Source organism: Electrophorus electricus, chromosome 22 (assembly GCF_013358815.1).
Source record: "Electrophorus electricus isolate fEleEle1 chromosome 22, fEleEle1.pri, whole genome shotgun sequence".
In the NCBI taxonomy this organism is placed as follows: Eukaryota; Metazoa; Chordata; class Actinopteri; order Gymnotiformes; family Gymnotidae; genus Electrophorus; species Electrophorus electricus.
Window position 1 is genome coordinate 9053148 of NC_049556.1, and position 19956 is coordinate 9073103.

A 19956-nucleotide genomic window follows, 5' to 3' on the forward strand; every position below is an offset into this window, starting at 1 on the left:
GAATTTGCAATTTATGTACTTATATAAATACAAGGTACAATATACTATTCTCTACAATGTGCTGTTCTCTCTTCATCAACTGCACAATTTCAATAGTTTGATCAATTCTAAATACTAAATGGCAAGCCGAAACCAAAGCAGTGTATTCACCTGAGTGAAATGTCATCTTTATGGAGATTAAAAACAACAACTAAAGATCTTCATTTTAAAAGCTTTTATTTGTTTCGGTCACAGATTTCTGCTCATTATGTACCATTCCCTGTCCCACTCCCTGTGTTCTCCTCTCATCATCCCATCACTTCTTCTCTGTGGAGAAAGAATGAGTGCTCAGATTTATAGCCTTTCATTCTTAGGCTCAGACCAGTGTGGTCTTGAGGTCAGTGGCACCATTCACAGTGATGACCCATTAAAAACCTTTCCTCCATTAAGAGCTTTGCCTGAATCAAAAGCCGTCTCTGAACACGAGGGCTGGTGTAGAAATGCAGTGCTTCATCCACATTGCTGGAACTTAAATCTGCTCACCCGGATGAGTCGACGAACCCGTCCTCCCGCACCTCCTTCCAGCGGATGAGCGCGAGGAGGCTCCGTGGTCCGCCTGTCACCACGGCGGCACTGTACGGCCGCAGCAGGGCGTGGGCGCGTGCAACGCCCACACAGGCCTGGGCTTTGCGCAGGGCCGGCACAGAGCCCAGGGAGCACGCAAGCTCATACGCCTGGGAAAAGTAGTCACTGCCACGGTCATACTGACCCTGCATACACATACGTGCGTACACACACACACACACAGAGGACCGGTTCAGCTGCCATAAAAGATCTATATCCTCAAAGCCCAGGGAACATTAACCATAATGACTTTGTGTGTAAAAAGTACAAGTCATTCTCTTACAATGAAACATGATACAAGGCCAGGAGGAAAGCACACTCAAAGTGCACTAAAAAACAGTGATGTTGAACAGCTTCCCACTCTAAGAATGGTTCTAAGGAAAACCATATGTTGATATTCAATTAGCGTGAAATTCCACCCCGGACCCCACTCTCTCTCTCTCTCACACACACACACACACACACACACACACACACACACACACACACACACAAACACACTCTCTCACTCTGGAGCTGTGTATGGTTCCCAGGCACATGCAGGCATCCTGTAAGTTCTGCTCCTGCTTGCTGTCTTGAGAAACTGCAGCATATTTCTGTAGGTACTCGATGGATTCACTCATTTTACCCTCACTACAAAACACACACATATAAATGTACACACACCCAAACACACTGTGGAAGACTGTTTCCTTCATGCATTACTCCTGAGTGACCTGAGTGATAGTGAAAGTCTTAAAATGTCAAACAAAGTCCGGGCAGGTCTTTTTTAAAAACTTGAAGTAAGCTATATGGTGTGTGTATATGTGTGAAGGGCGGGGTGTTGCATATGCGCACATCTCCAGTGATTTGGCGATGGCTTTGTAAGCTTTCCCCAGACCGGCTGCATCATCGAGTCCTGTGGCGATCTCTGCAAATGTGCTCAGAAACTGATACGGATCAGACAGAGACAGCAAATATGCAAGTGTACGCATAGAGCTTGCGTGTGTGTGTGGGTGTCTGTGTGTGTTTGACCTCTTTTGCAGCTTTTTGGTCACCCTTGCACTGATAGGCCAGACCCACTCTGTAGGCTGCTTCTCCCTCCATCCTTCTCTCCCCTCCTGAAAGGCCGGGGTGGGGAAAATGGCGAGGTAGAATGTGAGAGGTGTGAGAGCTCAAGTAGGAACGTTTTGGATCTGCTTTGTCCCAGTATGTGCGTGTGTGCACATGTGTCTGTGTGTGGGTACCTTCCTTAGCCATATCGTATGCCTTGGTGAGGATCTGAATAGCTGTTCGGTAGTCTTTAGTCTGCAGCTGTCTCTGTGCCAGCAGTGTGTAGATCCTGCAGAGACCCATGCATGCACGAGAGTGGTGTGTGTTCCCACTCTCGTCCTGCCACAATCTGCCCACGGCCAGGTTGTAGAACACCTCGTAATGCTCCCTAGCAAGCTCAAAATCACCTGTAGTGCACATTTAAATACATAACCACGTGCACACACACACACACACACACACACACACTCCTAAATGTACGGGCAATACTATTTTCAAAGCAATCAAAGAGTAGTTAAAGCAACATCTGCACATGCGCCTTCCTGGAAGAGCCCGTGTATCATTTTCTCAGTGACCTAATTCAAAGTCAAACAGCTCCAATTCTCAGTGTGTATGTGCGCGCGGGACCTTGCTCTAAGTACACCTCCCCCATGTGCCCGTTGGCCTCGGCCTCGCGCTTGCCAGAGTCCATCTTGATCTTGCCGGCGGACAGGAGGCTGAGCTCATAGAAGTGATAACGAATCCACCTGTCTTCTGGCTCAGAGAAAAACCTAGCCAGAGCCAAATAATTTTCATAGACTTCTACATACTGGCCTAGAGAAAGAGAGAAAAAAAAAGTGCTTTTTAAAAAAATGTTTAACTTTTTTTTTTTTTACAGTATTAAAAACATTTTAATTCCATATTAGCATTAACAGCGCTTGCATACGAGGGGACACTACCGGCTCTCTCTGCAGACTCAGCGCGTGTAAGGTGCTCTCTCAGCGGCTCCAGTTTGCGCGGATGCTTCTCGAGTGGGCGCTGCTGCCACAGCGCGCTGCCCGGTCCCGCCGCCTCGCGCGACGCTCGCCAGCGTTCCAGCAACGAAAAGAACTCCGCAAAGGAGCGATGAAACCCTTCCCGCAACATCGACACGCAAAGATTTTGGCGAAGGGTGTTCCGGAATCTGGCGAAACACACAGGAGGTTACAGTTACAAGGGGATTCTTAAAAAGCGTCGCCAAGCACTGGGACCCCTGAGCTTGAGTCACCCAAGCGTCATTTGGGTACACGCCCAATTACATTCCTAGGGCACTTTATGAAATGTATTAAACAAACAGACCCCCCAAAACTTGGTAGTTAAAAGCAGAAACACATTTCGCAGAGCAAAGCTGTTTAATTCCTTAGCATACAGTGCCATCTGCTGGTACATAAAACAACGGGCCAAAGTTTATAATGCACTGATCATCGCTTATCCCCTAAGCTGTATGTTTTGAAGTATTTCCACATCTCTGTAGTGCCACAGCAGCTGCTCACTGTGCTATGTCATCCTCGGTAACTGGAGTTTCGCCCGAGGCGTTTTCGTGGCGGTTTGTGTCAAGCTCGTGGTGGGGCCTGCAAAATAAATAAAAATTAAATAGTAGTAATAATAATAATAATAATAACAACAATTTTTAAAAATCAGTTTTGCGCTGCTAAAATGAAAACGTCTTGCCACACCAAATAGGTACTACGTACTATTGCCGGGACTAGTAGTACCAAATTAAGCGCAGAGACGAAACGGCATCTAGAAGAAAAGACTGCGCAGTCCTATTACAGCATGGTGCATACCTGGCTTTGAGAAAGCCCGTCCTCTCACGGGGAGTAGGAGCGGTAGCAGCGTTGATGTCTGGGAGGAACCTTGTTTTCTTCTGTCCGGGCAGCACGGAGGAAGTCATAATTATTCAGCTAGAAGGCAAGTGATTTCAGACGTGAAGTGGAAGAATTAAATAAGTTACAAATAAGCTGTAAAATAAGTTAGCTTCTAGCTAGCTACCAATGCGTGTTGTCCTCTGCTCCTTTAGCAATTTTCGGCTGAAGGAAACGTTTTGAAATATGTCTTCACAAATGTAATTGAACGGTGTAGGTAAAAGTTGATTTTTAATGTAACTTGAGATTGTATTATGTATAAGCACTGAAATTCGCGCGAATACGTATATAACCACTAGCGAATTAGTTCGCTAAACTTGCCAGCTTTTTCCCAGATTGTATCGGCATTCGCGTTAGTTATAGCGCTAGTTCCTGACGTGACCACGCGTCACCATGGCGACACACAGTAAGAAATATAAAAGTAATAGTTTATAAAAAAAAGTAAAGCACTTACATTATTATGCTTTCAGCATATGCGTTCAGTTTTTCTTATTTTAGAAATGTGTTGCAAACAAATGTAGCACTTAATTACATACCATTAGTCAATTATAAGATAACAATCGAAATTTAAATTATGATTTGCAAAAAAAACAATGTCAAACTACTAAACAGTAGTTTCAGTAGTTTCAATTCAGCTGCTTTGAGGCACACTGAAAATAAGTGGTGGACCTTTAAATTATAACATTGAAATAAAAGGCTTTGTGCTTGGAATGCAGCTTTGTAAAATAGTGTACAGAGCCATGGATGAGATCAGCGGTACATCTGATAAGAACTAAACTGCATTGTAGGGATGTATTGTCATTTGCAGTTGTTTGCTTACAGTAAAACAAGCGACCTGGCACCCTACAGCATGTGAAAGCACTGACCTATTGGGAGTTCAGAATGCTGTTTACAGTCTTCTAACTGGCCTAGAATTCCTCTATCCTCTAAGAGACCTCAGCACACATCCATGTTCCAGAGATTGCCAGATTAGCATATCCATTCCAAGCATGCAGGCTGCTCGTTTGGCAGCCTGGACAGGCTTTCCAGCCTCTGAGACTGGATTGGTTTGAGGGGAATATGTTGAAGTTCCAGGACCTGATAGCCACCAATATCTGATTTTTATGTGGAAAGGGTCTTGTAAAAATTTGTAGCTGAACTATCTTTATTTCCTTTGTAAGTTCCACAGGTATGTCATGGTTACTAAAAAAATAGCATCCACCTTTGCATCAAATAACATTTTGGTTATAGAAAAATGTTTGGAAAGTGTATCTGAAAGTGTATGAAGGACTGTTGCATTTTACCACAGAAAAGTATGAAACTGAAACTAGTTTTAACAGCCATAAATAAAGACTTCAAGTTTTTTGACACAATTTTGTTTCAGGACTAGACATACCGCAGAACTTTAATGTTATAAGGTTATTACAGTTCTAAGGTTATTACATGAACTAAATCTACTCAGGGTGGTGAGAACAAAACGTCTTCCTCTAAAGAGGTTTTATGAGCCCAGTGCATTTGTGTCTATGGAAACTAATTTAACGTTACTTCACAAGCATTAAATCACTGTAATGGAAACCACAACTAATAAATGTGCAATATCCTGTGGGGAAATACCACTTCATTTTCAACTGCTGACATATTAAGTGTCCAGCTGAAGTGCAGGTGTCAAAAGTCTCTAGTCATCACATCATCCTGTCGCCACAGTATCACAGTGTGCCTTTCAAGACAGGTTTCATGATGACTTGATTAGTGATTTAACAGAGCTCTTATATTTTATGATATACACTGTGATGGATATAGGAAATAACCAGAGGCCAGACCGATAACAGCATTGCAATTATTCTACAGGACATTTCAGAAACAGGCACAGTAGATCATTAAGTCACTTTACTGGAAGAGATCTTGAATAACAATTACCCAGAATTACACAGAATATACAATAGTATGCAAAAACAATTTGTGATTTTGGCAAATTTGTTAAATCGCTAGGGCTGGGTGATGTCTACCCTGCCCCCACATGATGTCTACTATAGGTCACTATACTCATGTATAGTATAAAGGTAATATACATTTTTGTATGCTTGAAATGTTTTTTTGTTTTGTTTTGTTTTGTTTTGGTTTTTTTTACAGTTTTTTCGATTACTATTCAATCAATTACATTAATACATTAATTACTATCAATTCATTGAGCATTTGTAATGAAAATCCCTACATGTCTTTTTTTTTTTTTTTTTTTGTAAAAATCACTTCAACCTAGTTGTTTGAGTTTGATGTTTGATGTCATTGTTTGATGTTCTCTGTTTAAAATAAAGCAGTCACTAATCGTTCCATTTATTAGGCAATATTTTTCAATACATGTATACTCACTTGGAAAAAGCGTTTATCTCCACTGCCATGAATTTGTTTTCGGTACAGGGAGATTATGCTCTACAAATTAAAAGCAACAATGAAAAAGCATTATTATAAGTATCATTTTTAAATGCCTATATATAAACTAAGTGTAAATAAAGCATATATATATGGTTCGGCACAAGCAGTGTGAATCCATGAGCCTCTCCTGTCAGATGTCAGTAGTTCAGGCTGCTGGAGGTGATGGTGAATGTGTTCTCGGCACAACCTGGGTCCTGTGATAGTTGGCACATCTGGGCTGTAGGGCTTACCTAAGCATCGTGGCCAACCCAGTTCATCCCTTCATGGCAGAAGGACAGTTTGTTCCTTCTCAGACCCGGTGCACAACATCGAAATGTTTGAGTCGCTGTTTGTTCGCCTTTGTCTCCACAAACCAGTACACAATGGGAACACTGGGACTGGGCAATCCACCCTGTTCTTGGCATCCTCAGTGACTACTTCTGACACAGATTAAGGTCTTGTTTTTCTGTCTTTTCCTTTTCTGTTCCAGCTATCTTTCTCTCCATTTTTCCCTCCTCCTTCATTCTCTTAATTTTCTCTTAATGCTTCTTTTATCCTATCTCAGAGCTCTGTTTTGCTCTGGAAATCAAATAGCAACTGAATTCCAAAACTGACCGACTATGACCTGACCATTTACGGCATTTGGAATAGGGGGAACATTGCGAATATATAAGCGTGAACTTGTTGGCGCATACAGAGGCTCTATGGAGCATACAGAGGTTCTATGGAGCATACAGAGGTTCTATGGAGCATACAGAGGTTCTATGGAGCATACAGAGGTTCTATGGACACAGTTCTTTATAGATACATATATAACATTTGTATATGTTGGTGTTTCTTTCTTTCCTGGTGTGCTGTTCAGCTGTATGTGTGCTGTGATGTTGCTGCCCGCTCTTCTACCCTCACGGTCAGGCTCGCTCTGTCTTCTCTATCTCCTTGTTCTCTGCCGGGCCGCCAGTCCATTCCACTGCTCCTCCAAGCCTTCTCTCTCCGTCTCAGACAGCGGCACCTCCCACCGCTCCTCCAAGACTTCTCTCTCCCTCTCAGACAGCGGCACCTCCCACTGCTCCTCCAAGCCTTCTCTCTCCCTCTCAGACAGCGGCACCTCCCACCGCTCCTCCAAGCCTTCTCTCTCCCTCTCAGACAGCGGCACCTCCCACCGCTCCTCCAAGCCTTCTCTCTCCGTCTCAGACAGCGGCACCTCCCACTGCTCCTCCAAGCCTTCTCTCTCCCTCTCAGACAGCGGCACCTCCCACCGCTCCTCCAAGCCTTCTCTCTCCCTCTCAGACAGCGGCACCTCCCACCGCTCCTCCAAGCCTTCTCTCTCCCTCTCAGACAGCGGCACCTCCCACCGCTCCTCCAAGACTTCTCTCTCCGTCTCAGACAGCGGCACCTCCCACCGCTCCTCCAAGACTTCTCTCTCCCTCTCAGACAGCGGCACCTCCCACCGCTCCTACAAGCCTTCTCTCTCCCTCTCAGACAGCGGCACCTCCCACCGCTCCTCCAAGCCTTCTCTCTCCCTCTCAGACAGCGGCACCTCCCACCGCTCCTCCAAGCCTTCTCTCACCCTCTCAGACAGCGGCACCTCCCACCGCTCCTACAAGCCTTCTCTCTCCGTCTCAGACAGCGGCACCTCCCACCGCTCCTCCAAGCCTTCTCTCTCCGTCTCAGACAGCGGCACCTCCCATCGCTCCTCCAAGCCTTCTCTCTCCGTCTCAGACAGCGGCACCTCCCACCGCTCCTCCAAGACTTCTCTCTCCCTCTCAGACAGCGGCACCTCCCACCGCTCCTCCAAGCCTTCTCTCTCCGTCTCAGACAGCGGCACCTCCCACCGCTCCTCCAAGCCTTCTCTCTCCGTCTCAGACAGCGGCACCTCCCACCGCTCCTCCAAGCCTTCTCTCTCCGTCTCAGACAGCGGCACCTCCCACCGCTGCTCGCATTCACGCAGGCGCGACTCCTTCGCGTTCCCTGCTCATTTTCTACAGGGTGGCAGAACTGAAGAAGCCGGAGCTGTAGGAACGACTGAGGATCGAGGTGCAAGCAAGTGTCAATGTGAGGCATAAACAAAAGGCAATTTTCTCGCGTTATTTGCAGACGTCTGTTAGCGCCTGTCTGGTATGTAAGTTTGAATGTTTACTCATGTTTACTCATGCTCCTAAATATGCAGCGGTGTGCCACCCTACTTTAGTGTGAGCATGGAGGTTTGTGTCCTTCGCTCTTTTTAAGCCAAAGCAAACCTGCCTCGGCCTCTGCGACTCCTCTCTGCGATCTGGCCTGAGGGTTGCGCCATTCCCTGCATTCGTTCTCATCACCTCTCGATCCATGAGCCGCTCTCCTCTCATGGAGTCACAAGGCCCTCCCTCTTACTTTCCCCCCTGCATTCGGTTCTGCTAGCCCCTCCTCCCGTGCCCCACTGGCCGGTGGGAGGCGGCTTCTTCGCTTGCTACGTAGGTTTCGTAGCTCCGCCCTCTTCTCCTCACTCTGGGCCCACGCGGAGCCCTGGTCCTCTCCACCAGAGTGTCCTCCTACTCTTAAATCATGTGTTTTTGTAATTGTCATCATTTGTGCATTTTCTGTATTTAGAATTGGGGTGTACATTTTTTAAAATCCTGACTTGGTAGTTGGAACTAGCAGCCACTGACACTTATGAGAACTAAGCAAAGTTTTCATATCGGAAATACTGACCATATAAGTAGAGTGAGGTTTTTTTTTTGCCTCCAAATGTTAAATACAATGTTAAATACAATGGGAATACAACACCCAACTACCACTGCAAACAACCTATTTAGCTTCTCCCTGTGTAGCTTCTCTCAATGCTAAATCATTTACAGTCCATTTTAGATGTCTGGAAATGAGATTGTATGTGTCACAGCTGGCCCCTCCCGGTGTCCCTGTCTCCATGGTTTCCCTGCCTTGTGTCTTTGTTTTACTTCCGTCTTTCATTATCTCCACCCATTATTTGTCGCACCTGTGTCTTGTTAACTCTTATTAGTAAATGTATTTAGATCCCGTCTAGTTGCCTGTTAGTTTGCTGGTCGTTGTGAATCCATGCCTCTGTTGTGTTCTGTCTGCCTGTGCCTCTTGGCCTGTTCGTCTAGCTTGTGCTCCTCATTGTAGCCTGTTTCCCTATCCTGTTGTGTGTTTTTTGTCTCTTTTGTTTGCGGTGTTTTCCCAGACTATCCATGTTGGCTCACTGACCCTGGACCATACTTACGACTCAGATAATGGATTTGCCCTTAATATATCTCACTCTTCTCAGTGTATGCATCCGCTTTGTGATCGCTCGGTTGTCCATTTTAATGCTTAGGACTTTTTGTCAGGAATGTAGTGAAAAAACTGAAGAAACTCACAATTATCTCATGGCACCCCAAAAGCCTGCCTGCATTGCTCGTGGAAGCTGTGACAACGATGTAGACTGGAGACAGATAAGGAGAATTTCGGCTAAAGATTAATAGGCCCTCTGTAAACCTACAAACTGTAACTTTAATTAGTTCATTTGGAGAGGCTACATGTTTGATTTTGTACCTCAAGCATTTTTTTAACAATTACTGTCATCAGTCAAAGACAATCATGACAGAACATGTATTGTTGATTAAATTGGTATTTACAGATGTGAAGAACCTCATGGATCATATAGGCTGAATATTCTTCACAAGTATTTTCAAAATCTCGACTGTTTTTGTACATCACTGAAAGAGACATAAATGGCAGAAACCCTCACTAGCAGAAAGACACCCAGAGAAAAATACACATGAATTCAGTGTTTTTGTTATCAGTAGACTTACATGGTAAAATGTGATATGATAATACAATTTACTAAAATGTATTTTGGCCACCACAGTTGATGATCTGTATTTTTATCATAAGCAAGTGTTATGTGGCCAAGTTTTACCAAGCTGTTCTGTTATATATGTTTTAAAACAGCTTGTATGTTTTTAAGGAGTTCTACTGGAACAAACATTGAGCTCTGAACAAACGGTTTTAACTTGGCACTTTTAAATAACCATTAAGAAACCTTTAACATATGTAGCATACATTATAAAGAACATTTTCAGCATAATCTTGAAAATGTGTGCTGGGTTTGTGTCTCTTTGTTGGTTGTTTATCTCAGAAATTAGAACAAATTCTTCCCACTATAATTAACTGTGTGGCTGGGGTCTGTATAGACACTATTAAAGTGACATGCGCTGTCTGCTGCAGGAAGCACCCTGACCAGAACAGGGGTGCCATTCGGTTTTATTACGTGCAAATTTATTAAAGTCACCACTGCAAACTTTTTAAAATCTTGTTTTCATTGAGAGTCGAGTCCCACATATGGCTGATTCTATCAACATCTGTTTCCTGTTAGCTTCCTATGGGCCTTCTGTGCACACGTGCACCCATCGTTTTATCGGACTCTGGGGTTTTGTTTATCAGAGGACGATGCCTCTAACTGCAGTCTGCTCACAAAAAAAAACCCACTTCTGAAACAGAGGAACTAGAAAGACACCGTTTGAAAATGAAATGTAAAGATTTAATGAAACAGCACTTGTTTGAAGTGATCTGTAACTGTTTCCCATCCTGAGACCTCAGACCAGAACAAAGTAAAGAAAGTAGCTTTATTATTTTTCAATAAGAACATTCTGGAACTGACATCTTTAGGGGATGTTTGGTTTTGGTGCTCTGATTATGAGTTCATCGGGTTGAAAGAAGAAATCTTTATAAAGTCGGACTTGAGGCAGTGCCAATCATAATGCTTCCTCAAGGTCAAAGTTCATGAGGTCATGACAGTAATTGCTCCCAGAGGTTTGCCTCTTGGCACAAAACAACCTTTGATCTGCTCTAAAACAAATGTGATATATTCATATGAGGGGATCTGTTTTTGGAATATGTTTGCAAAAATTATAAACATTTTAGTTCCTCTTTATCCATTCATCTATGCATTAAACTGTTGTGATTATTCTGAAAGGGGCAAACAAGTGTGTGTGTGTGTGTGTGTGTGTGTGGTCTATAACAAGAGACATATCAACGTGAAAAACTATTTCACCTTTGAACCCCATTGTACATTTACTGTCTTCTCTTCTTTCTCTTGGTTTGCTCTCTGTCTTTCTCTGTCACACACACAACAGTAAACACATTTGTGTATTTATGACAAGTGTATCTTGTTGGGGTTCTAATGTTGTGGCTTCTAAGAGACAACAACACACACACATAGAGAGAGAGAGACAGAGAGACAGAGGACAACAATTTTGTGAGATGTTTGTGAGAAGATTAAGAGAAGATTGCAGATGATTTTAAGACATGTGAAAGGCTTTAATCCAAATTCCGCTATCAGTGTTTATACTCAAGTAATTTCTTACTTGAATTTTGGTGTTATTTGTTCATGTTATTGTTAAGGTACTTGTCAAGGAGTATATTTTTACACACACACACACACACACACACACACACACACACACACACACACACACACACACACACACACACACACACACACACACACTCACGCACATACACACTCACATATTATATTCTGCATGCAAACAGTTATATTCCTGTCCAGCCAGACTTCTAAAGCAGATTCCCATCAGAGAATTCTCTCTCGGGATATTCCCAAATACGGAACCCTGGACAGGGCGTCCTGTCTCTGACTCCCATCCCCCATCCCTATGGCGCTGAATGGTCTCAGTGAACAGCCAGGACACTTTTGGTCACTTCAGCGTCTAAGATTTAAGAGAGTAGAACTGCTGGGGTTAATGGGGGAAACGCAGGCCATGAAAACAGTTCTCTGCTTTTTGAAATCATACTGGGCTGAAATGATTCCCTATGTAGAATTCTGTTCATAAAAGAACAGAGAGGTGTTAAGAAAAGTTGTTATACAATCTCTGTATAATGTGTGATTCATTCCAAATTCCAACAAAGATATGTTATATTAGCAAAATAAACTGAATATATAGATTAATTATCATTTATATCATAATTATTATAGTTTACTTATCTTGATCTAATTTAAGGTTGAGGGTTACCCACAGTCTCTCTCTGTACTATTCTCTGTGTTGTGTTTTTGTCTCTGTGTGTTTTCAGTTTGTGCCGTGTTTAAAGTTTTTGATTAAATGAGGTTACACACTTTGTATTCAGCTATACTATATTGCTCAACTTGAGCAAAGTAAAATGAAATAGGCTTCAAAGATTTTATAGTGTGTGTGCACGCGCATGCTTTTTGGGGCTGGGGGATGAGTCTAATGATCTTATGCCAGGCAAGCCACATCCCACAGATGAGAGAGAGAGAGAGAGAGTGAGTGAGTGAGTGAGTGAGTGAGCGGGGGTGAAAAGAGCTATAAGGGGGCTTGTGGTGGTTTAACTTTTGTTGTGCTCTAGCTGTAAGCTCGTACCCATGCACTTTCCTCTGTGTGGTGTAATTCACCACACACAAACTCCTCTAAACTCACTTCTCCTATTTGCCAGGACTAGAAAGGGCATTTTTATTTCACTAAACCTGACAGACAAAGGCAGTCCGCTTCCACAAGGTGAGTGAAACACAATTATGCATTTGGCAAAAATATATAGATTTTAAACTACTTTATGAGTTTATGCTGTGTGCATACTCGAAAGCTAAAACACTTCTTAATTAAGTCTTTATAAAAGTCTAGAACTTTCTTTCTCTTTCCCTGTCTGAATTCTTTGTTTTCTTTGTCTCACTCTTGCTCTGAGGGCAATTACGCCTGTTTATTTAATACTGAGCCTTGTCTCCACCACACATCTTTCTACTTATCTGTGACTAACTACTACAGAATGTTATTTTCTTTTGAAGAAATTCCTGTGTTGCCCTTCTGCAGTGCTGACACAACATGGGCAACTTTAAAGCGTGTGACATGAGTTACTTTCTGTGTGTGATTATAGTTAATGAAATGCACATCTATTAAACTTACATCTTAAACTGAATGGTCAGATTGAATTTGTTCTGGTCTCAGATATAAAGTGCATGAAATGTTAGCCACTGGCAGCAATGTTATAATGTCTGCATGTTTTCTCTTACCCCGTCCAGCTGAACTTTGGTAAAAACAAAGTCTTGGACCTGCATCACACATTGGTGCTCCATCATGCCCTGGGTCACAGCGCTAATAGCAACCATATCCTGCATCCTGATTAGACAAGGCTCCTGTCAATCAAACTCCTCAAACAACTTCCTGCTCCTCGATGACCCAATGGCTGCGCACCTTCGTGGCCTCTATGCCACCCGCTCACCTCTGACCCTCCCCGTGGACATTGAAAGGTCGGAGGGTGTGACCTCGGAGCCTCTGCGTGCCCTTCACGCCTCCTGGCGCTCCTTCTCTTCCTCGCCGGCGTCCGGGAACAGCTCGGTGCATGGCGGTCCGTCTCCACCCCCTCCGGCATGCTCGCGGACGACGTCCATGAAGCTGGCACTCAAGTACGTCAACGTGGTGCTGTCGTGCGTGATCTTCGTCGTAGGCGTGGTGGGCAACGGCACGCTCCTGCGGATTATATTCCAGAAGAGCATGAGGAACCGGCCCAACGCCCTCATCGCCAGCCTGGCCCTTGGAGACCTCATCTACATTGCTATTGACATCCCCATCCAAGTCTACAAGGTGGGGGGGGTTGGGGTTGCCGCAATGCTGTGCGTGCGCTAGCGGCTTCTTTCAGGTGCATACATCTCGCAGGCAGACGATCCTGAGGTAGCATCCAAGGAAACGCCAAACGCGTTTCAAATGCGGCGTCTTCTTAGACCCGTCTGGGAAGAAAATGATGTGTGTAGTTGGAATTTGGTGGGTTGTGAAATGGTGCAGAAAGGCACGAGCGATGAACGTCAGAGTCAACCTCTCTTTAAAGAAGGGTGCTCCAGTATGACATCATCAGTGACTATCGCTGTCTGGGATTTGTCACCGTCACTCACTGCGACTGATATGGTGACCGGGTGTGTACGTGTGTGTGAGAAGTTGTCTTGGCTGCATGTCAGTCTGACATTCTTATTTTGGAACATCTACTGGTGTACCACTTAACACACCCTCAGCACACACTGAAACACATACCATAACACACATACACACACACACACACCCAAAAACACATACACACAGAGGACACAACATTATCTTTAAACAGAAACAGATTTCTGCATAGGCCCATGTGTAGTGTGTGTCTACATAACTTGTGGTACAAAAAATGTGTGTTTCTTGTGAATAAAAGCTGTACATGTGACTTTCTGGTAATACTGTGCATTGCTTAAACACTGAACACGTCTTAAATTTCTGTGTATGCGTATTCTGTGTGTTTCTGTACATGTCTGTGCATATATGTGTGTGTATGTCTTTGTTATGTGCATTTTATTTCTGTGTATGTGTGTGCCTCTACAGCTGCTGGCGATGAGTTGGCCATTCGCTGGAACCCTGTTCGGACTTTTCCTCTGTAAACTCTTCCCATTCCTACAAAAGGCTTCAGTTGGAATAACAGTACTCAACCTGTGTGCCCTGAGTGTAGACAGGTATAACACACACACACACACACATCAAAACACAGTGCAAACACAGCCAACACAGTGCAAACACAGTGAAAAGATTCCTTTTTGTGTTTATGTGTGTGCGTATGTGTATCTGCGCGTGTCTAGGTATCGTGCTGTGGTCTCGTGGAGTCGTGTGCATGGTATAGGCATCCCCGCCTCCACCAGGTTCGAGATCGTGTGTATCTGGGCGCTGTCCTTTATCCTGGCCGTTCCTGAAGCTATGAGCTTCAACATGGTCAGCTTCGAGCGCAACAACATCACCGTGGAGACCTGCATGCTCAGTCCCAACATGTCCTTCATGGCGGTAAGCCCCCAGCACCCCACTGTCGCCGTACTAAAGCCACATGACATAATTGCATTACATGCAGAAGCAGTGCTGTAGTACTGAGCAAAATGCCATCATATACTGCAGCATGCCAAGAAACAATTACACGGTGACAGATCACAGCATAACGCCTACTCACATTATGACCCAATGACCACAGAAGCAGTGTCACATAAGCCTGTGTATGTGCTGTAGTTTTATATAGATGCAAAGGACTGGTGGCTGTTTGGGTTTTACTTCTGCATGCCGTTGGCATGTACAGCTATCTTCTACACTTTGATGACCTGTGAGATGCTCAGCCACACGAAGGGAAGCCTGAGGATTGCACCGACCGAACACCTCAAACAGGTGAGACACTTAGGAAATGATTCAGTGAACTCTCCATTTTTAATCCCTACAACATGTCACTAATTTATAGATTGTTCGGTAGGCAGTTTGGACCCACTCCTGACATTGAGTCAATCTATAAAAACCTCTCTGTTCAGCAAAATGAAATATTTAGAAGTTATTACCAAGAAAAAAAATCTCCAAATGTTGCTTAGATGTAACTACATCTCTACCTTTATTCAGTATGTATGAATCTATAAATATGCATGTGAATACACATCTGCCTTTATTCGGTATGTGCAAATCTATGAATATGCAAATAGTCCCCGCCTCTATCTCCACCCACTCCTCTGACACTTACCTGCAGTTTGAGCTCACCTACTCACCTTTGACTCTACTCCTCAAACACACAAAACTGCTAGCTACTATATACAACACAATGGCAGGTAATAATATTGGAGTACTACAGACATACATGTTCGAACTGGAAATTGAGTCAGAAAAACAAGTGTGAATTCCACAGGGTCACCTGCAAGTCATTGTATCAGAATAGTAATTATTTTATACATCACTCTCTATAACCTTAAAAATGTAATGCAAACAGATAACGGGCCTTCGGCATGACCAGGTTATCAAAGAGCTAATAATGTGTTTGTAATGTTAGACAGCTTTGGTCCCAGTCGCCAGCTTGGATAAGCAGCTCTGATAAGCTCTGATAAGCTTACACCCAGATGTGCCATTAGGGAGAAATGCTTTGAAAATTATTTTTTTTTTTTTTCTGGAGAAAAGCATCTACTTCATAAGTAATAATCTATATATCATGTACTCTATGATAACGTGTACATTTTAAAGAAATAGCAGAAGATATGTTTTAGAATTCTCTACTGAAAAAAAAATATTTCAAAATCAGCAACCTCAAATCATTGCTGTATGATATATAATTAGCTATTGTGCATGGTTGCCTTTCCAAAATGTGCTAACGTTGGCTACATTTTGACCAGAAATCCTGCATATGTGAAAGCTTTGTCTTTAGGGCTTCCTCCACATGCCATATGCTCTTGAATTAACTAGTGCTGTGCTAGCAACTTATGAAGATGTGCATCACTGTGACACACTTTCAAGAACAACTCCAAAGTCATGTGAAGTATTCTGACAGAATTATCGTTTTGAACATAGCCATCATCTAATTCAGTATCTTATCTATCTGACAAACTGTTTGGAGAAACATTTCACATGACTTTTTTCTTCAAATCCCATAGCCATATATAATATCCTGTCAGCATTTGTCATAAATCATCCTGTAACTTGGTAGGCGTTCTCTAATATTATCTAGCACACCGTATATTTGTTGTACACAGTCAGTAACCAAAAAAATAAACTTACCAATCGACCAACATGTTGGTTCGTACTTGCTGTGAATTTAGGATAAATGGATGGGACAGTCCTCTACAAAATGTATGCTGCAAACAAGTTTATTCTGGAAGTTTGGCTGGGACAGACTGATTTTTCCAAATAAACAGCACACATTTCTCTCTGATGTTCAGCTCCTTTTGAAATACTTAAAGGCTCACATTTTCTTGTTTTGTACCTTTGCAACCAAAAACAGAACATGGTTCTGCCATCATTTTGAAGATAGTGAAATGTATCTTGCAAAATACCATAAGTACTACAAATGGCTTCTCCATTACCCTTGCTTTCACCATAGCATTATGCTAATGATATGGAAAGCGCAACCCTCAAATCGATGGGATTGGTTCCTTTGGTTTGTGATGTATGAAACCCTGACTGTCTGTATCTGTGTTTTTGAGACTCTTATTGGTACACTGCAGTTCCAAAGCCGAACTCTTCTTATGAAATTGCTTATTTCATGATCAATTTTGTAGTGTACAAAAAACACTACATGAACATGGTAACATGACTTGATTTTCACTGGAGGGTGTCTTTCAATCCCTTCACCAGGTGAATTAATTAGATATTATTTTTAAAATTATTTTGTAAATTGTAAATGCCAAATGGTATTGTTAAATACCAATCGTCTATTTATAAGTATGTTAACCTTGGGTATCAAATAGGTGATCCGATTTTGAGGAAATTTGTAGATTTATTGTTTTAATGAGTAACCTGTGTGTGTGTGTGTGTGTGTGTGTGTGTGTGTGTGTGCGCGTGCGTGTGTGTTTGTGTGTTTGTGCTCTCAGCGCCGTGAGGTAGCGAAGGTAGTATTCTCTCTGGTACTGATATTTGCTCTATGCTGGTTCCCTCTACACCTGAGTCGCATTCTGAAGAAGATGGCTTACATTCCGCATGATACAGAACGCTGTGACCTCCTCAAGTAAGGCACGCACACAAACACACACACACACACACACACAAAATTCTATCTCCCTTTGCTCCAGTAGTTATGATGGATGAAGACTCAAGGATGATTCCCATTAGCGGTGAAATAACAGGAATGATCCAACAGGACATGATCTGTAACTTTCAAGGGTCATGAACTCAGGGTCAGTGTTTCACTCCCTGTTCTACAAATCCTTGTGTCTACGTGATATCTGTGTCTTTGGGCCTCTTGTAGTTTCTTGCTGGTACTGGACTACTTCAGCATAAATCTGGCAACCATAAACTCCTGCATCAACCCCATTGTACTCTACTTTGTCAGCAAGAAGTTTAAAAATTGCTTCAAGGTACAGATGCCCTCCTTTCTTCTGATCTTTCTTTCTCTCCACTCCTCTCCACCTCCCTTTACTCCTCTATCTGTCTGTTTCTCTTATATATCTGTTATTTTTACTCTTGTTCTCGCTAAGCACGAGAATGTCTCGAGGTGTCCAGGTCAGCCATCTGTGTGGTCTGGGATTATTTTTGACTTGGTGAGGGAGAATGATTGGCTGTGGATTGCACAGCTGTGTGTGCGTATGTGTATCAGGCGCGGGTTTCTCTCATATCAGCCACACTTCCCCTCTCCCACAGTCATGTCTCTGCTGTTGGTGTTATTCCGACTCGCTGCTGAACAGCGCGGGAACCAGCATCCTGTACAAGTGCCCCGACTTCCACAACATTCCTGACCTCCAGAATAGCCCGGCCAATCGGACATCACAACAGAAGAACAGCTACAACTGATCACACAAAGACACACACACTCTCTCTCTCTCTCTCTCTCTCTCCTTCTCTCTCTCTATCTCTCTCTCACACACACATATATACATACACAAGAACCTACATAAGCAAGTAGCCAGATTAGGAAAGGTAGCCCTATGCCGCCTAACTGTCTGAATGGAGTCACCCTTCAGGCTGCAGTGCCCTTCAGGCTGCTCTCACCTGACATGCTCAAACCAAAGGTCATTGTCATTCACTGTTAAACCTCACCTGGTATGAGCTACAACTTATAATGGTGATTTTGTGGTATATTGATTATGTTGAAATTGCTGTATTTTATTTTACTTCATTATTGTTTTTGATATTTATTAAGGTTGTCCTAATGAGGCTATGCTTTTAAATGGAGGCTTTTAAACATAACAACAGTAAACTAACACCATCAACAAAAGAAACAGATACGTTAGAATAGTTCAAATATGTATATTTAGTGATGGTGTACACCTTTTGCCTATATACAATAACTTATTTGTTTTATAATATTTTCATTTTTGTGCTATGTAAATTTATTTAAGTATATTAATACGTCCTAGCTGTTGCACTAGTTAATAACTAGTTAATAGCTTCATATTGTGAGACTGCAGTTATGCTTGACATGTGCGTCTAGCTCCAGATCAGAACGCCACCAGCTCAAACAAGGTTGTCCTTCACCCCGCACTTTTGTGAGCCGTTCGTGCTTTGCACAAAACCTCGTCCATGGTGTTTTTAAACGAGCTGAAGATGGCTGCTTGTCTGACAGCTTGTTTGTCTTCCGAACTGAGTACAGGAGGTTCCATTACAGCGGAATGTGTCCATAAAGAACTGGTGGCCAGTCAGAATTGTGTATGTCATCTTTTTTTTTTTTTTTTTGTGGTTCAATGAACTAAAGCCTTTACCAAAACAGTCTGCATCGCCTTCTTATACTGAATCTAGAGAACATGATTTGCGAGAGCAACTTATGAGATGTTAGATTTTACTAAATTGTACATTTACAATTTGGCTGAAAAGAAAACACAAATGTATTTATTTTTGATTCAGCTTTTAACTGAAAAATGAGCCAAAAAATGTCCTACTGGTTACTGACGTTAAGGTTAGTTAGAAGGTACAGGGTTAGCAGGATTGGAAGTCATTGGAAAATATAAGAGTGTGTGCGCGTGTGTGCATGTGCGTTGGTGTGTTTATTTCTGCTACAGAGCAACGGAAAGTTAATCTAACCTGCAACAATTTTCTTTTCATATCTGCAAACCTGTGAAGAATAAAGTGCAGTTAAAGGACAACCATGAACTGAGCTCGACTTTTGTGTGCTTAAATAATCAAAAGATGCGGGGTTGAACATATGTAGTTACAGATGTTGGTAATTATACCATTTTCTTCCTACCATTACCCCCCCCCCCTCTCTCTCTCTCTCTCTCTCTCTCTCTCTCTCTCTTTCTCTCTCTCTCTCTCTCTCTCTCTCTCTCTCTTTCTCTCTCTCTCTCTCTTTCTCTCTCTCTCTCTCTCTTTCTCTCTCTCCCTCTCTCTCTCTCTCTCTCTCTTTCTCTCTCTCTCTCTCTCTTTCTCTCTCTCTCTTTCTCTCTCTCTCTCTCTCTCTCTCTCTCCCTCTCTCTCTCTCTCTCTCTCTCTCTCTCTCTCTCTCTCTCTCTCTCTCTCTCTCTCTCTCTCTCTCTCTCTCTTTCTCTCTCTCTTTCTCTCTCTCTCTTTCTCTCTCTCTCTCTCTCTCTCTCTCTCTCTCTCTCTCTCTCTCTCTCTCTCTCTCTCTCATCAGACACCGCAGTGAC

At 43.0% G+C, this 19956-nt stretch overlaps 2 protein-coding genes across 6 annotated transcripts; one reads left to right on the forward strand and one right to left on the reverse strand.

Moving 5' to 3' along the window:
- Window positions 1-199: 199 nt before the first annotated feature.
- On the reverse strand, window positions 200-12993 carry ttc29 (tetratricopeptide repeat domain 29). Of its 5 annotated transcripts, XM_026998643.2 has the most exons (13): window positions 12922-12993; window positions 10933-10996; window positions 5865-5924; window positions 3441-3557; window positions 3147-3224; window positions 2574-2797; window positions 2263-2448; window positions 1830-2042; window positions 1618-1703; window positions 1441-1532; window positions 1113-1236; window positions 523-749; window positions 200-306 (listed from the first exon to the last, which is right to left on the reverse strand). In XM_026998643.2, the coding sequence occupies exons 4-13, from the start codon at window positions 3545-3547 to the stop codon at window positions 288-290; spliced, it is 1356 nt and encodes a 451-aa protein (XP_026854444.2). In that variant the 5' UTR covers window positions 3548-3557; window positions 5865-5924; window positions 10933-10996; window positions 12922-12993; the 3' UTR covers window positions 200-287. The 5 variants fall into 5 exon arrangements, with proteins under 5 accessions (XP_026854444.2, XP_026854445.2, XP_026854441.2 ...); XM_026998644.2 differs by lacking the exon at window positions 10933-10996 and having other exon boundaries at window positions 12922-12992; XM_026998640.2 differs by lacking the exons at window positions 5865-5924; window positions 10933-10996; window positions 12922-12993 and adding an exon at window positions 3646-3880.
- ednrab (endothelin receptor type Ab) lies at window positions 12205-19455 on the forward strand. Its single transcript, XM_026998639.2, has 8 exons — window positions 12205-12412; window positions 12931-13492; window positions 14258-14385; window positions 14509-14707; window positions 14924-15076; window positions 17251-17384; window positions 17625-17733; window positions 18017-19455. The coding sequence occupies exons 2-8, from the start codon at window positions 12986-12988 to the stop codon at window positions 18164-18166; spliced, it is 1380 nt and encodes a 459-aa protein (XP_026854440.2). The 5' UTR covers window positions 12205-12412; window positions 12931-12985; the 3' UTR covers window positions 18167-19455.
- The last annotated feature ends 501 nt before the right edge of the window (window positions 19456-19956 follow it).

Bases quoted from the DNA above. Each gene is read 5' to 3' on its own strand.
- ttc29 (XM_026998643.2), bottom strand. From the start codon at position 3,547: ATGACTTCCTCCGTGCTGCCCGGACAGAAGAAAACAAGGTTCCTCCCA. The intron at 2,798-3,146 runs GTGAGCAGCTGC...GTGTTTCGCCAG, and splicing joins ACCGAGGATGACATAGCACA to ATTCCGGAACACCCTTCGCC. The intron at 1,533-1,617 runs GTCAAACACACA...GATCCGTATCAG, and splicing joins ACCAAAAAGCTGCAAAAGAG to TTTCTGAGCACATTTGCAGA.
- ednrab (XM_026998639.2), top strand. From the start codon at position 12,986: ATGCCCTGGGTCACAGCGCTAATAGCAACCATATCCTGCATCCTGATT. The intron at 14,386-14,508 runs GTATAACACACA...GCGCGTGTCTAG, and splicing joins TGTGCCCTGAGTGTAGACAG to GTATCGTGCTGTGGTCTCGT. The intron at 14,708-14,923 runs GTAAGCCCCCAG...TATGTGCTGTAG, and splicing joins CCAACATGTCCTTCATGGCG to TTTTATATAGATGCAAAGGA.